General features: G+C 36.6%; 1 protein-coding gene across 3 annotated transcripts in view; it reads right to left on the reverse strand.

Moving 5' to 3' along the window:
- The window catches only part of LOC135710975 (cytospin-A-like), a 73,289-nt gene that overhangs the window by 38,859 nt on the left and 18,041 nt on the right, over nt 1-16,389 (reverse strand). For 2 of the 3 annotated variants that reach the window (XM_065233709.1, XM_065233711.1), the window contains exon 2: nt 1,009-1,761. The exons of the other annotated variant lie outside the window; for it this stretch is intronic. In XM_065233709.1, the coding sequence (XP_065089781.1) occupies nt 1,009-1,548 (540 nt within the window). In that variant the 5' untranslated portion in view covers nt 1,549-1,761. The remainder of the gene's footprint in view (nt 1-1,008; nt 1,762-16,389) is intronic. 3 annotated transcript variants of the gene reach the window in all.

Raw genomic sequence — 16,389 nt, forward strand, 5'->3', positions numbered from 1 at the left:
CAAGCCGAAAAAAAAAACGCTGTTGAAAAATCATCTGTGCGTTGGCTCTTATGGATGGGATGAAAAAACCTAGTTTTTGCACGATCTTTTCTGAACAAATTATGAAACTTTTAGTGCATAGCGTAAAATGTCGGTAGTTTACCATCGATTCTAGTGGATAACTCATTTCTGACAAAAATCAATATAGGACTGTTATGCTTTTATGGGCAGTATAACGCAAAACAAAAGAGTTAGATTCCTGATAAAAATTAAAATAAGGATAATCCTAGTCAATATTTTGATATAAAGGAGGCCCATTTTGACGTAGTACAGCGTCTTTGTTTTCTATATGACAGTTTAGAAAGGTTTGGCAGCCCTGATCTCCTGTCATATGGTTAAACATCATTCATAATATGATCAAGATAATTGTTCCTTTGACTACTACCAGCGCATCACTCTAGAATGAAATGGTCAGTGGTAGGATTCGGTTTGGTTGATTTTGTCATCACAATAATGTCCACATTGTTGATCTTTACACGAATGGAGTCGTCTTTTGGGCAAGGTTGCTTCGACTCACTGAAATATGTTATTCGATATTATGCAATCATTAGATGTTATGATATTTTGCACTTGTAAGTTACAAGAAGAGGTTGTAAAGTATGTGTTTTACCCATAAAACCTGTCACTTTCGCATTCAGAGAGTCACAATCATTGATTTTATGATTCGTGAGCATTCACTCAGAATAAGCACTCACGAATCATAAAATTGCTGATTGTGGCTCTCTAAAAGTAAAATTGTCAGGTTTTATGTGTTAAATACATAATCTACAACCTCATCTTGTCATTCACAAGCGCAAAATATTATTAGAATATCTAATGATTTCATAATTCCGGAAAACATTTTTTTTTATAGCGAAGTGAGTGGAAGCAATCTTGCTTTTGGACAAGAATTTATCGCCCCATATCGAAAATATACAGTATTTCTCATTTAGTGTTTAAAATAAAAAAATAAAAAAACAGTTTACTAACCTCCATTGGTCCACCAAAACTAATTGCCGTCAATTCCTTCGAAATTACAATCTCCTCGGTGGCACTGGAATACGCATCGTCATCGCGTTGATCCAGTTCACTGCGACTGCCAGCACGATGCAGCTGCTGAACCAAAGCCGCAGACGGGTGTGCAGTTTGAAAATGCTCCAACTGATGCTGAGCAGGTTGCGGTTGGATGATGGGCATTTGATTGCTTGATTTTGAAATAGCACGGACTCCAGATTTTTCCTTACCGAAATGCTTCAAGTCGGTTACTTTTTCTCGTGAACCCTTGGAATGATGCTGATGACTATTGGAGCCGTATTGATCGAGTTTGTCTTTAGATCCGTGCAGCACTCGATTATGCTTGGTGGTGGATTTTGGTGCGGCCGCAACACCAACGCAATCTAAGCTCGACACAGATGACGCACCCTTGATGGCGCCGCCATTCGTGGTTGCAATGTTGTTCGTCGATTGCGATGAATGCTTCGATCCCGAAGGACCTTGACCTCTGCGGAAAAGCGACTTTAGCTTGATCATGGTTCTAAATCAAACGATATTCACTCTAATTCGATGCTGTTGGGCGGGACTCGACAGTCACTGAATGTCGATGATACTGAGATAACTATGGTTCATTCTGAAACTGACATTTCTCGTTCTGCTACATCACAACTAGATACACTGATTTTTCCAATCTCGTTAGTAATGCCAGTTACCATGATATTACAGAAAAGTTTGTCTTCAGAATTAATTCTATATCATGTGCAAAAACATTTATTTATTTGGAAGCAGAAGCACTGCAGCAAATTGTGTGTTGTTTATTTCGACGACATTTTCCCGAGATAACAACGGATTATATTCAAAACCACGCACGCATTCTTTCTGAGGCCAGCCAAGCGCCTGTGTGTTTGCATTTTATTAGAAGATAGTGTAATGTAGATAAACCTGCATCGAGATAAGTGAGAACTGGTTACACTCCTACGTTACTTCATTGCAGACTAATTCCCTTCAATATTTCCCGTTCATTTGTTTTTCAATAAAAGAGAACAAATTGTACCTTTTACTGTTTATAGATAGACATTCTTGTGATTTACTGATTTTATATAGATGGTATTTATCCACAGCGAATTGATGTAAATACTGGAATACTGGTAATATTCGTATAAGTATGTGTAGCGAGAAAATCAATAAAAAAACTGCACCTCACATGTTACACATGCTGAACCATACCGATTTCTGAGAAAACTCCCAATCGCCTTGCGCCACTTCAACGGCAAACAACCCTTGTTCGCGTGGGAAATGTAAAAAATGAAGCAATTAATAGTGATGTACAGTAGTAGATGGCATGGTAGAATTAAGAAACGCCTAATTTCGTCCAATTTGCAGATGAGATAGCAAATCTAATCATCAACATGCCTCTACGCAGCGGAACAGCGTAAGTGATAGATCTGATAGAGAAAAGTTATCTTCAGGTCTCTGAGCCGAGTGGTATTGGATAAATCCGTTCATAAAAAGTTCACGTCTGAATCAACTTATTTTCAGGTGCCAATGAAACTATTTTGATAGGTTTTGATTACGTAATAGAAAAAAATAAAAGCAAAATAAAAAGGTTATTTTTATTTATTGAATTCCACTTAATTTGGTATCCATGAAATATACGTAGTTCAACTACAATGTGCAGAATAGATTTTTCTCCTTTACTTTACGTACATAAATCTTTGGTTATTATTAGTTAGGTTGGTTCCGAACTACACGTTGTAGTTTCATTTTTATACCTGTAATCTTGACATTTTTATCTAGGAGATGAGTACTTAAGGGGGTTAGGTTTTTGATAAGTGGGGATGACACTGATGAAGACTGCACATTGTAGTCGAACTACGTATCTGTCATTGATACCAAAATTAATTAAGTGAAATCAAATGGAAGATAACCTTTTTTTTGCTGTTTTATTTAAGCATTCTGCGAACAACCCAATTTCGTTACTTCAATATAATCAATTATATTTGTAAAAGGTAGGTATATGTTCCGGCAAGTTTTGTTGCATTTAGGCAACTACTATGACATACTGAATTTTATTACAACATGTTTAATACGTTAATCACATGTACGTATGAGTCACGCACTCAATATTGAGCAAATAGGTTGTACTAGCATTCCGCAGTTCAGATAACGTGTTATCTCACAGGTATTTTATTGTGTAAACCCATTTCGATTTTTCTTCTTCTTTCAAACATGAGAACTTTCTAATGAGGGCTATTCTGATCGCGCTCGGTGTGTGAGGTGAGGTGACTCTCGGAATATCAGCTGGGGACAGTTTGAACACCTGAAACCCTAAGCTTTGACAAGCATTTATGATACTCAATGGACGAGTGCACCGCTGGATCGAGTTCATCCACCGATGAAAGTTTGACGTATTAATAAATATATATAAACGAATTTGACTAGGTACCCCTCGGTACCCAACGCTCAAATTTTCAGGAGTACTATTTTATAAGGTGATCTTCCAAATACAATCAGTTTTCGACTACATCAGGGCCCGCCTACCCTATTTTCGAGCCATTGAATATGACGTCACAAAAACGCATGATTGGGTACATATAACATTGACTATTTCGACTCGAGATTTGAGTAGATACCCCTGGAAACCCAGCACTGAACTTTTCAGGAGCACTATTTTATAATGTTATCTTCGAAATTCAATCAGTTTTAATCCCTGCCAGGGGCCGCCTCCCATCTTTTCGGGCCGTTCAATATGGCGTCACAAAACCGTCCGATGGGCTGTATATAATATTGTCATTTTCGCATCGAGATTTGGCTAGGTACCCCTCAGTACCCAACGCTGAAATTTTCAGAAGTACTATTTTATAAGGTAATCTTCAAAATACAATCAGTTTTAGACCCCGCCAGGGCCCGCCCACCCTCTTTTCGAGCCGTTGAATATGACGTCACAAAAACGCTTGATGGGCTGTACATCACATAGATGTCAATGAAAAGCATTGGTGTATTCAGCAAAGTTGTATATTTTAATGATGCCAACAATTTCTTAGAACATGATAAATTGATCAAATTTGAAAAAAGCACTAATTAACTCAAAAAACCAATATTAAGGTAGTCTTAAAAGAAAATCTATTATAGCTCTACAGGGTTATGATGTAGAAATTTGGTGTCTATAGCAAATGTTCATAAAATCAACTGCTCTACAACTTTGTCCAAGACATGGAACCATTATCTCGTAACTGAAAAAAGTTAGAATTTGGATGTGTAATACTAGCTTAAAGATTATTCAGGTGTTTATTTCAAAAGATGCGACACATAATTTTGAGCAACTTCTCCCAAGACACCCAGTCTCTAAAACGTCCAAAAAGGGTAGAAAATATTTTTGACCGTCTTTATTCATATTCGTGCCACTGTGCGACGCGCCGACTCAAAATAGTCGGCGGCGGCGGCGCACAGGACTATTCAGAAACACTAAAAACAAATTTCTATGTTTGAATTTGTCGGTACAGGATATCTTCAAAAGTTGCTAAAGAATTTCCTTAAAATCTTCTCTGAATGTTCTCAGTGTTCACTCTCTCTGGTATTCCCTTATAATTTTATCGATAATATTGGGCATATGACTGCCAGTAAAAGCAATATTTCTAGCTGGCATAACCGTACTCGCTATGTCGCTAATTACGTTGGAAGTCGCTAGCCCGGGTAGCGCAGTTTGGTATGTTGCTGGAAACAGTTAATAATTCTCTTAGTATTACCATGATTACATATGAATTCCTGAAAATTCTCTAGGAATATATCTAATTTTCAGCATTCACTAAGTATTCATTTGGAGTTCCCTTGGAATTTCCTCGGAACGCCCTCTGAATCATACTTAGAATTCTCTTGGAGTGGTCCTATCAATAGCATAAAATGCTATTCATGTCAGCTAGTATATTTATTAATTTATTTGTTTGTTAATATCAAAGAGGGAGTTTGGTAAAGAGAGAGAGGAAAAAACCGATTTGTACCTGCATTAAAAGTTGTCCTAGCTCGCTATTCTAATATCTATATGCAATCTTCACACTGCCGTACTCTAACGGAACTATCAACTCTATGCTTTCATCTACTCCATCTATCGTATAAAAAAAAAATACCACTACAGTCTGTTATTTGAAATTAGCATCTTCAACTAAATATCAAAGGGTTTAATGCAACCCTAATGATGGTTTGCTTTTTCAAATCAGCATTGTGGCCAAATTGAGTCTTTTGATATCATTTGTTGGTTTACCACAAAACTTCAAATAATGGACGCAGTGGTTCAACTCCCCCCAACAACAAAAATCATTAATTTTTAAGAGTGAGGTTTTATTCGCGAAAAATTGACGGCTAAAGCCATTATTTACAAATGCATTTACGCCCCTTTGAAATGTTGGCACTGATATGTATGTTGTTTCAAGGTGTAGGAATGCAACACCATTCGACCTAAAAAGTGTTAAAATACTGATCAATTGACGCCGTTTGTAAAGAACATGCTTCGAAATATCCAGTGCAGTCCATTCATTGTATTCCACAAAAACAATCTCTTTAAAATTAGCTGAGCTGAGTTATATGAGATCTATTGATGGTTCCTTAAAGTTTGAGATGTAAATAAGCCAAATTCACTTTTGCAAACAGAACCAAGTTTTTTTTTAATAATACGTAGGGGAAATGCAGGTAATGTCGGCCTAAGTGTCCCTAATTTGGGCCCATACATAAATTCAGCAATCGACTAAATTTTCAATAGCAACCAAAAATATCCATTAGTAACGTCCCAATAACGCGTTCATCTAGATAAAATTGATAAATAGCAGATTTTTAGCAATGGGCCTAATCTTAGATCCATAGGCCAACATTAGAGACATTTCCCCTATGTTGCTAATAATAATATATGATGCTTGTACGGTACGAGACTTCCACATCTTTCCATTGATCATTTCAAATCAATCCGGGTTAAAGTTAAACGAGCCAGAGTATAGTGCCATAAATTGAGCATGTTACCGCTCGGAGCACTGAAACGATCCACCGACTGTCAGTGCTAGGCGCAATTACCTTTTGTCGTGGGTGTCAAGAATGACCCAAAGGCTTCGTGAATCACTTTAATTTATCTGATTAAATTATATTACAGCACCGTCACGTTGAGGCCACAACCCACCGCACCGTGTTAGTGGTTGAAAAAAACATAAAGGAGAATATGGTCCAAACGATGCGCACGACGACGCGACGTCGTCATTGCAATACAGTGACGTGGTACAAGCAAGGGTGTGCAACAACTGTTGCCTCCAGGTTGTACAATTGTACGTATGATAGCGGATATTTATCCATTTGTTTGGGCAACTCACCATTAATTAACAAACTGTTCTGTTAGATGTCAACATTTTGTTTTGCGAGTCAAAACAAACCTTAACATGGTAGCACAGGTGATCCCAGAAGTTTTCGTTAAATCTGTTACAAATATGCAAAGAAGCTGAATGTATGCATGTGAGCATACATTACAATGCTGTTTGACTATTTTCATACAAAACCACCAAACATGTTGTATCTTTGTTCTGTTATTGAGTTGAAAATTTCGTGACAGAATTAAATGCATATTGAATTTTGCGTGTACGAAACAGGTAGACTTCTTCGAAGTGACACCAATTAAAAAAAAATGAACTTGAGCAGAATTTTAAGATGATAAAAATTAGTTGAGGAAGCAGAGGAAGCACAACAATGCATGAGTGCTTTTCAAATTCCTGTAACTCGATTAAAATTACCACTCTTCGGCCTAGGAGCAACTTGAATGGCAAAGTCTTTAAACATAATACTAAAAATAGTCTGTCTCAATGTGTAAGCGTAATCCCGTCAATAACTGTAACAAGTGCAATCCAAATAACTCCCCCACTCCAATAATAGGTATCTGGGTGATTCCATATGTCATTTTCTTCTCAGGCTATAAGTGGCAAGTGGCGTTTATTTTTATCTCCAGCGCACGTAAGTCTCTTTGTATGTAGTAGTAGTAGTTGAGGCACTTACTTAAGCCGCCATCACAGCAGCGAAAATCAGCCACGGTTTGAAAATCTGTCTGATACGGTGTTGTCAACAGGTTCCTGGCAACATGTGATAGTAAATTGTTTGGAGCACCACATTTTCGTACCAACACACATCCGTATGCTGCCGGTAGAAATTTAGAACAAACCCCAAGAACAGGTTTTACCTTGCCAATGTACGCTCTGAGCGAGATATAATTGCAGTTGTTTTACGCTTCAGAACGTTAAGATTTTAATAGCTCGCGTTAGCTTGAGAGGAACTGCCAGATAGAAGTTTTTCTCCGGAAATTGATTCTCTATTTAATAAAACAAACTGTTCAAATATTTAGTGACGAACATGCCTCCGTTGGAAGATTCATTACAAATCAAAGATGGCTTTTTTATGTGCTTCACTGCCGAATGGGCGCCAATAGTTATTACCAATTCCAATCAGGTAGCAGCGGAGTTCTTCAATTCAACGGAGCTCTTCGCTGGTCATGACTTGTGTACGCTTTTCTTCTGTGATGGTAATACAATTGCAACATTCTCTATAATGTTGTACCTGTTTTTGATTTCAAACCAAGATTTATTAATAGTGTCAGTTCAAACACTACCTGGCACTAGTAGATTTTCCGATTACTATTACTAAAGAAATGCCTCGAAGACAAACAGCCATCTTCTATTTAATATAATCTGTTAGGTGCTAGAAACCACAAAAGGGTCTGACCGGAACATGTAATAGGTATTAACCTTCCTAATGCATTAGGAAAAAGTTACACATTGTGCATTAGCGGATCAAAAAAGACCCAAACTGCAACTCACCAATCCATTTTTGAACCGATTCTTGATCTATTTTCCTCAAAAGAAACTTCCAAAACCTCATGATTGTACCTCCCGACGGCTCAACTTTAACGGTTTTTCACCTAGAAGTAAATATACATGGACCGTAAGGTGAATCTGGCCACATCCGGATACCCACAACCGATTCACACAAGACACTTCCTAAACCTCATGTACTGGTATCGTCCGACGGCTGAAAATTTACGATTTCTCATCCAGAAGTAAAGAGAAGATTTTTCATCCACAAACAAATAGATGGATCCATGATGTCTATTTACTTTACTAGCCGTCGGACGATACCAGTACAGGTTTGGAAAGTGTCCTTTTTGAGCCCTAGCGGAACCGGTTCCGGGTATCCGAATGTGGCCAGATTCATCTTACGGTCTATGGCATGATGTCATACATGAGAGCCGTCGGACGGTACAAGTACATAACGTTTTGGAAGTGTCCATTTGTACACAATCGGAACCGGTGCCAGCTTTCCTAAATGGCCCAATTGGGAAAATCCTGGAAAGGGTGCCATTTTAGGAAGCTTTATCTTTTTTTTTTTGAGGCCAATAGATCAAGAATCGATTCAAAATTTGATTTTTGGGAGCGAGTTGCAGTCTGAATCAGTTTAGACCCTAAAGCACACTGTGTCACTTTTTTTGTAGCACCACTCCTAGAGGTCGCTGAAACTTTTTTGACCGCAAAATGTTCGTTTTCAAAAGTTAGGAAAAGTGAGGAAATTTCAGGTCTCTATCATATTTCGTTACAAAGTTACAGCTTTTTTAAAGTGACGCCTGGTCAAAAAAGACTCTATGCACTAGCAAGGTTACACAGTAGATAAGTGATGATAACGATGCGCGTAATGATTACAAGCTTAACTATGTTGAGTATTTTCGCCTGATTCAACTTAGAATGTTTTATTGAATTCGTGGTTGGATGTGTAAAGTTTCACAAATTCCAGCCTTATGCGAACTTCTCACTGCTAAATTGCCTATAATCGCAATCCCGTCACATAAACCAAATCCCAGTTTTAACCTCAAAACTAGCCTCAAATGCTCCTTCATGCGTTGCCTTTCAGATGCCGTTTCAAGAAATTGTTTATTTTTTGTCCGATCTTACGATATTAACATTTGCAGTATGCTTACTTTTCTGGGAAAAAAATACCCATAGCCTTTTAGTATTAACTGAAAAACAATAAAAAGTTCTGTCCGCTCTAGTTCGTCATACATGAGAGATACAGATTTGAGTTATTCACAACCAGGAAAGTGGCACCCCTATCGCTACTAATAACAAGTCTACTAAATATAACAGTTGTAGCTAATATAAAAACCTACAAAATCTTCATAAATGATTTCACGGAATTGTGATGATGAAAAAAGTTAGACGCAAATTAATGTAAATGAACGCACAAAACGATTGTAAATGATTTTCCATGCCTGAAAAAGACACGAACCACCAAACATTAATTAATATCTTTGCAAATGTGTTCCCTGCTTTATTATGGTATTTGATAAAAGTAAACTGTTAATGCCCTGAAATTAAATTATCCCTTCACTATTGAGTTTTTTTTGTTCTACGCCCCCAAAGTTGGTACAACTGTTATAATTTATCATCTCGAAACAACCCTTTGCCTGTAACTCTTCGAAAACTTGACCAATTTTTGTCATTTTTTGTGGGACAGTCTAGGTCTAAAAGACCTTCCCACCAGCGTCAAAACATTAAGTTTTTTGTTTGTGCATTGTACAGAGGATTGTCTATTTTTCTACAGCCTACTGTTTTCGGTTTATTTGGAGGACAAACAATTATTGTTGCTATATTTTTTATCTTTTCAATCCATATTATAATAATAAACATCGCTGAAAACACCGAGTCACAGAAAAGCTCCGTTTCAGAGTTATTAATTTTATCCCGCTAGATTGCAGTCCCCAGGGTGGCAAGTGAATTTCCATTTTGAAATTCCTGGTTTTTTCCTGGTTTTCCTGATTTAAGAATTTCCTGGTTCTAAAAACCATGTATTTAAAAAAACAATGTTTAATAAAAAAATAAAGTGAATCCTTGTCATTCTTCGCGCAATGCGGAATTTCACAAACCAAAATAGGTATTAAGGTTCTTGTGAATGCCCGTGAAATCTTTATCTGATTGTTTGCTGTAAAGAAGCTAGTAGGGAGCCGCGCTACTTCGTCGTATCATGGCGCCTATTTCCGTTTTATGTGCTAAAACTATAATAACAAAGCGTTTTCATTCATGTTTTTGCAAAAACATCTTTGCTTACAAGATTAATTACAATTGACACTGAAACATTTGCGATAACCCGTAAAATGAGCGATTTTAGGGGTGTATGATGAAGAAAAGCTGAGATACGACGGACTAGCGCGGAGCCCTATCTAATGTCTGAAATTTAGAGATCTATAAGCCCCTAAATCTTGAGATTTCTGTTTTTGTAACTGCGATTTTCTTAACTTTATTATTGAGATTTTTAGCCAACGGGCTAGTTTATCTCAAGGTGAAATTACGAAGTGTGATATGAATGAGGACTCTTTAAACAAACCTTTGCTTCTAACAATTTTACGGATTTCCAGTTTGTTTAAATTTTCCGCAAATTGTCAACGATTAAGGATCTTATTTAGCGGAATTTTGATTACAACATGATTTCAAAATCATATGATTAAAAGAATTCATAAGCAACGCTGGTTTAATAACTCTTATTATTAAAAAGACTGACTGCTGAAGTTCATAGAAAGTCCCTAAAGTTCGTAGAACTTCCCTCAAGGTCTTTCTTGAAGGGTTCATTGAAGTTAGTATTGCCTGAATTTCATGGGACTTCCCCGAAGTTCGAAGGACTTTTTTTAAGATCTTAGGACTTCCCTGAAGTTCGGAGTTTTTTGAAATTCATAGGAATTTCTTAAATATCGTAGGAGTACCACGAAGTTCGTAGAAATTCTCAGAAGTTCGTAGGACTTCCTTCAAGTTCGAAGAACTTTCTCGAAGATCTGAAGACTTCCCTGAAGTTTGAAGGACTTAGCTGAAAATATGAGGACCCTAAATTTTGAAGAGCTTCCCTGAAGTTCATAAGACTTTAAATATCGAAGGGTTTTCCAAAAGTTGGTGGGTCTTTCCTTAATTTCTTGGAAATCCCAGGGAAGTGGTCAATTCTCTTCTTCTTCTTCTTCTTCTTGTTCACATTTCAAGCTTATTGTTTAGCGCATATTAGCTTATTGCGTGCTCTCAACTTAGTGTTCTAAATGCACTTCCACAGTTATTAATTGAGAGCTTTCGATGCCAATACCAATGCATGAATTTGTATATTGTGTGGCAAGCACAATGATACTCTATGCCCAGGGAAGTCGAGAAAATTTCCAACCCGAAAGATTCCCTCGACCGGACCGGGAATCGAACCCGCCGCCTCCGGCTTGATAATACCGTGCCTTTACTGACTAGGCTATGAGGCCCCTGGTCAATTCTCTATAAGATCCAAAAACCACCGTGAACGTATAGAAATATATAATTTTCAAAACCAATTTGGTCAATTTGATGGGATGGCTCATGAACAGATTTGCTATTCCGGAAATGTTCTTCTTATTCTTCTTTTTGGCTTTTAACGCATCTTTTGCTAGAGTGTTGCTGGCTCTATACTTAGTTATTATTTGAGAGCTTTCTATGCCAACTAATGCATACATTTGTATATTGTATGGCAAACACAATGATACTCAGGGTGGCCAGTGAATTTTCATTTTGAAATTCCCGGTTTTCCCGGTTCGAATCTCAAAAAATTTCCGGTTGTTAATATTCAACAAAACAACGAAATTGAACGCATTTTTAAGAACGTACTGAAAGGAATTTATTCAAAGGATAAAAAAAATTGATTTAAGAAGATTTCCAAGATTCTGGGGCTAACTAGAACATTTGTTTTCAAAATTTGTGATTAATAACAAAAAAAAAATAATTAAAATGTGAGATTTCGAAAAAATTTTAAGATCACAGATTTGACAAAAATATATCATCCTTATCAGTTGTGGAGTCATAATTGTCACGCTCTGAAACTTGGAAGCATTTTAAGAGTTATAACAAATTACAGAACAATCTATAGAATCTACCGGACAAACCCTGCAATTTTTAGTAAAATTTAAAAGAATTCAAAGTGTTGATTTCAAACAATATTGAGAAGGATTCCCACACAGTTTTCGAAGGAAAAATTCTGAACAGAATTCCAGAATTATTCTGACATGAAATCCTTAGAAATTGTTTGGTGAATAAGGAGGGATTTCTGCGAAGAAGAATGCATGTTCTAAATTAAATTGTTAGGTAATTTTAGAAGATTTAAAAAGGTGTGAAAAACAAAACTTTGCGGAAAATTCCTACGTTATTCTGAGGAGATTTGTATGGGGATCATGAGTAAAATGACAGATGACGTTTAAGAAGAATTCCAAGAGAATTATGATTAGAATTCAACAAGAAGAGTTCTAAGAATGTTTTGGCAATTATTTCAACCCTAGTGCAAAATATTCATCACAGAACTCCAACAAAATTGATTGTAAATTTTTTGCTGATAACTAGAAAGAAATTCCTTAAGGGGTTTCTAAATAAAATTTCGACAGATTCCTGCTATTTTGAATAGAGTTAAAATAAATTTTTGAAAAGATTTTCAAAGGAATCAAAGTCTTCGGATAGGCTCAAGGGAATTCTAAGAATAATTTCAATTCTTAGAAGGGGTTACAAGGAAATTCCAAAAAAAAAATCAACGGTAATTATTACGCGGAATGTTTTCTGATTTATTTCAGAGCAATTTCAAGACAATTCAGAGCAGAATTCCAAGTTAATGCTGAAATTCATATCATGAGAATTTTGAACAACGAAAAATTAAAACCCTGGAAAAGAATAATTCAGTTTCGGTTTTTACAAACATTTGCTTCCCAAGTCCAGCATCTTCAATATTTTCTTTTAAGGACCATGCACTTTACATCTGAAATTCGAACGACAAAAATCAATTTGCATTATTGCTGAGTGATTAAATTGTAAAAACAATAAGACGGGAAACTAAAGAAAATTATGCAGCAAATAGAGCAAGACATTCATTTGGTAAAGGATCACTCTGTTTTAATAGTTTATTCTGAAATTCTGGTGTATTTTCTTTTAATTTATTTTTCCCGGTTCTCTCTCCAAATTCCCGGGTTTTTTCCCGGTTACTCTTCAAATTCCCGGATATTTCCCGGTATTCCCGGTTTACTGGCCACCCTGGATACTATATTCCCAGGGAAGTCAAGAAAATTCCCAACCCGAAAGATTTACTCGACTGGACCACGAGTCGAACCTAATGGCGTGCCTTAACTGACTAAACAACGATTTTCTGAAAATTTTGAAATCTTGCCAAAACTTTAGGGGCTTAACTTCGAATCTCACTGTGTCTTACAAGGGGGAAGGTGGTCTAATAATTACTCAAAAACGCTTACATAACATTGGGATGACCCCTAATGCTTTGTTTAAAACTATAGAAAATAATATGAAAGGAGATGAATGAAGCACCGATAGCTTGAAAAATAAAAAGAATTTATAAATCATCGAGTAAAAGAAAATATCGAGTAAGGGATAGTTTACTGTAGTATGTTCTTTGAATATTATTAACTAGATACGCTAAACACTAGTCAAACTGAGCAGTTATAACATGTAATATGGCTTATCTCGATGGCATTTTTTTTGCTGATAACTATTATAACATGTTATGAGGCTGTAATCTGATCAAGGCATTAATCATCACTCTATATAGGGATATTAGGGGAATATCGAGACAAGAATTAAATTGCAACTACAATCATTTTGGAAAACAATCGTCAAGTAAATAATTTTCAATAAATAAAAACCAACAATCACTGTTTGGCGTTCAAGTGCTACACAGTAAAAAATTGATTCAGATATCACATCTAAGTGGATGCACTTCAATCGTGTCAAAAATATGGTGTAATATTACCAAAAAGGACAAAATTATCATTAGTACAGTGCATGAACTGACATTACGCTACTTTTACTGCATTTGTTTATTTTTGTGGCCATAAAAATTACATGAGATTTTCGACATGATTGAACTCGTCCTCTTTGATGTAATATGAAAATTTGTGTTTTGCTGTGTATTGCATAATCATCCATTACGCCCAATTAATATATGATCTGCATTGAATTTGAATACAGAGCTAAAATCACAAAGGAACTTTCATCAAACTTTGAGAAATAATATCATTCGTCCTTCCTGACGGCCCATAACCTGTTAAACAGCAGTTGACTGATCCATTCGAACCTGTTCCATCAACAATTACACTACTTGTCTGGTTTGAGCGCCTTTCTGAACAGTAAAAACGAAAATTCTGCGCAAACCTGTTTTATACCCGTTCTCATCGTTTCGCTTCTCTGTAAAAGCAAAAAAGCTAGTTCCGTAGGGTAGAAAACGATATCCACCATTTACCAACGATGGGATTCAGTATCGTCGATCACCGACATTAATATTGCTTAATGGGTTGGTTTGGCTTTGAATCCAATATTTAATAATAGAATATAAATAGTTCTATGAAACAAATGTGCAATTCATTGCGATTAGCCTAAAAGCCACAAGACCGACAGTAGCGAAAGTGGTCATATAAAAATGTAAAAAGAACGCAAAGCTTCAATCTGTTGTTTTTTTAAAGTCACGAAATAGCTTCACACTTCTATATGGATTTTCTTTAGCATATAGGTAAGCTTTAAATTTAAACTAAAACCTTACCTCAAACAATGTTTTTTTACTACACACAAAGTGACCAATTTTTCCACTCTTCACTTAGTATAGAAGGTTTCGAGGTAATAATGACAACAAAATTGCATTTGCCGGACACTGGACGTGAGAAACTTTCTTAGAAATTATGTTTGCAGCTCTCCGTGCCGAGAAAGTGTTTTCCCATCTATACTTCGAAGCTTGGAGTGAAAAGGTAAAGAGAAATGAACATCTTCCCCATAAAACACCCTCCTCCCTTCCTATCGGAAGTCACGCTCTAACCAATTCAACGTTTGGTGTTTTCATCCGTGCTGCTGATGCTTAAGGTTTCCCAAATACGAGGCAGTTTATCAAATGATGAAAACCAAAACTAATACAAAAGCCGGTAGTGAAGGTACATACATATAGGAACCTTTGTCTTGGATTTTTTTCTAGGTCATAATTTGCTGAACCGGTGCAATGAATTGGACACGCAAAATTTGCAATTAAATACTGTTGCTTTGTGCTTCTCTAATTATGTAGTTTACTTTTCCGAATCGAAGAGATCACGACTGTGCAGCTCCGGTTGCGGATGCGCGATATATGTGTAGTTAATGTTTATGTCCTTCACGGAGCGCATCACACACGTTGTAGCACAGTTATTATGACTCTAATAGCACGGTAATTGCGGGCTCTAATGTTGTCGTATTCACACAAACAGCACAATTGTCATTCCTTGTAGTTACGAGCTGACTCCGTCACTCAAGACTAGCATATTGACACATTGGAGATGGGAGGTTGACAATTCTTGTGTACTTGTATTTAGCTGTGCTCATATCATATGAAGGTCATAATGCAGATAAGATCATACAAAACGGAAAAATCGAACCCCTCTTTGTCGTTATGAAATGAGGTAAAGATACCATGATTCGCTTGCTTTGCTTAGCTCGACGGACATCTAATGCTATTGTATACTTTCAGATTTTATTCAATATATATTATGGTTATATACCTAGGTTATCGTGGATGCAAATTTGCCAAAAATATCAATTTACCGTTCACCCAGAAGGGGCCCATTTCCAATAGCCTACCAACTATGTCATGTATACCCAAAATCGGGAAATGATTTGCATGCAAAATAAAGGTTGAACACGAAAAAATCCGGACACGAAAATCTTGGTGGGGTTTAGAAATGCGTTTTATTTTTCATAGTTCAATGTAACAGCTATACATGAGTAGGTATTACGCTTATTGTAAGACCATTGTTTCAGTCTTCCTTCTTACCATAGGTCATTGCTCGAACATTTCTCGATGAACATTTCAAATGGTCCTATCTGCTTTGATCGATTCTCTTCATCGACTTTCTCTTTCGTCAATAACTCAGCTGCAAAATCTTTCCCTGTTGTATTTGACGTTTTGGACGCTAGATAAGAACCTCCTTTATCAAACTATGTGGTAGAATTAACGCGAAATCTGTTTGCATAGCAGTGGTTATGAAAAGAGAAACTCGATTAAGAGAATCGATCAAAGCAGATAGGACCATTTGAAATGTTCATCGAGATTTCTTCGTATACGTTCCATCATCTTTTGCACAAGCCCTGTTGCCACGTGTTAGGCTGCCAAATTCCATTTCCGCTTGACATCCTCAGGACATCCATCTGCTACCCATTCATCCTTTCACATATATACCAAATTGATATTTTAAAGCAATCATCAAAATAAACAGACAATATATGAAAAGGCTAGTTCCCAGTTGCTTTAAAGGCTAGTTGCCTCCCTAAGCGGACCCCCCGCATCCTAACTCTTTTGTTAATATATTTA

Source organism: Ochlerotatus camptorhynchus, unplaced genomic scaffold, assembly GCF_037179485.1.
Source record: "Ochlerotatus camptorhynchus isolate MF236.1 unplaced genomic scaffold, CSIRO-AGI_Acam_v1.1 ptg000411l, whole genome shotgun sequence".
NCBI lineage: Eukaryota > Metazoa > Arthropoda > Insecta > Diptera > Culicidae > Ochlerotatus > Ochlerotatus camptorhynchus.